Source organism: Plasmodium cynomolgi (genome assembly GCF_000321355.1).
Source record: "Plasmodium cynomolgi strain B DNA, scaffold: 0867, whole genome shotgun sequence".
Taxonomy (NCBI): domain Eukaryota; phylum Apicomplexa; class Aconoidasida; order Haemosporida; family Plasmodiidae; genus Plasmodium; species Plasmodium cynomolgi.
Genome location: NW_004193086.1, coordinates 1 through 1,543, shown reverse-complemented (window position 1 = coordinate 1,543; position 1,543 = coordinate 1). Strand labels below are relative to the sequence as shown.

At 25.1% G+C, this 1,543-nt stretch overlaps 1 protein-coding gene across 1 annotated transcript; it reads right to left on the bottom strand.

Moving 5' to 3' along the window:
* Positions 1–978: 978 nt before the first annotated feature.
* On the bottom strand, positions 979–1,509 carry PCYB_006010 (hypothetical protein; the record flags this gene model as incomplete). Its single annotated transcript, XM_004228022.1, has 1 exon — positions 979–1,509. A coding segment is annotated over one exon (531 nt), but the record flags the coding sequence as incomplete, so codon positions are not given.
* Positions 1,510–1,543: the final 34 nt, after the last annotated feature.

Genomic DNA, 1,543 nt, shown 5'->3' with positions numbered 1-1,543 from the left:
ATCTAATTATTTGTGAAAAATAGTGAAATTTTATTAAGTAAAATTAATTTTCACAAAAATTATAAAAAAAATCTCAATATAATATTTAGTGTGCCGATTTAAAAATAACAAGGTTTTCCTTAAATATTTAATTTTCTTTTGGAATGGCAACATTGATCTTTAATTGTAGGTACGCTAAAAATATAATAATTACGAACACCTACAGTTAAATACATATGTGTAATTTATTTTTTATTAAATGGGTATTATATATATTTCGATTATTTATTAACAAATTAATTAATAAAAGCATTGCGGATAGAATCTTTTTATTATACACCATTAAATGAAATAAAAAATAATGAATTATGATATAAATAATCATATACAGAATTCAAAGGAATATTTAATATAAAATTTGAAATTTCATGTAATATATATTTGTCACATTCGGATATACTCATAGAGGTATTATTTTATTTAAGAAGTGTTAATTCATAGTCGCACTAAAAAACACAATTTTACATATATTGGTAATGTAATGGACTTCTTTCATCTCTCGAATTTGAACTGTTATTTCTAAATCTTTCAAATTCTTCTTCTTCTTCATCTTCTTCTTCTTCGATCAGCTGCTGCCATAGTTTTTTTTTCTCTCTATCTATATTAGACAATTTAGCTCCAAGAGGGGTGAACTATTAAATAAAAAAAATTAGTAATTTGTTATATTATATGCCTCTTAGAATTAAAGTATTCAAGAAAATCAATATTGACTAATAAAATAGAACATTCATATGTAATCATCAAGAATTTTAAATTACTTTGTATAAAATAAAAAGAATAAAGAGAGTTCCAAAAAATGTAATACATATTGAAAGAGGGATTGAAATTACATTGGAAGGACATTCTCCACACGATGCTTGTAGTTTTGCTGAAGGATACGATTCAGAGGTGACAGTGGAAGGACATGTTGCAGGATCAGTCAAATTTTCATAATGATAATTATATTTTTTCACATTTAGAACACTGACTATCAATTTTTTTGCACTCTGTACTTAATAAATTTTTATATTTATTTAATATATGTAAAGGGTAAGTACACGTATAATTTAGAGGAACATATTTGTAACACGTGGGAGGAAGCAGTGCATTAGGAATATACGTATTTTTAGTGTATATTTCCTTCCTCATACAATTCAAAGTTTGATTTTTATTCAACATTTCCCATATTGGATCAATTGTTTGTTTCCATAAATCTAAATTTACAGCACATTTATCTCCATGTGTATAGAAACTTTTTCTTTGGTCTAGCCACCTGTTCAACGATAGGCAAGCAATATTATTTTCTCTCCTTCCATTTTCTATAAAATATTTTTTGGATTTATCATAATTGTGTACAAGATATAAAGCAACATATCTCAGAATAGGGTCTTGAATGCTTTTAATTTTTTTAAAATGTTCTGTATAATCATTGCTGAATATCGTTCGAACCTTATTCAATTCTTCAGAGAAATATGCACCACATAACTGTGCCTATAAGTAAAAAAAATAAAATAATAAATATATA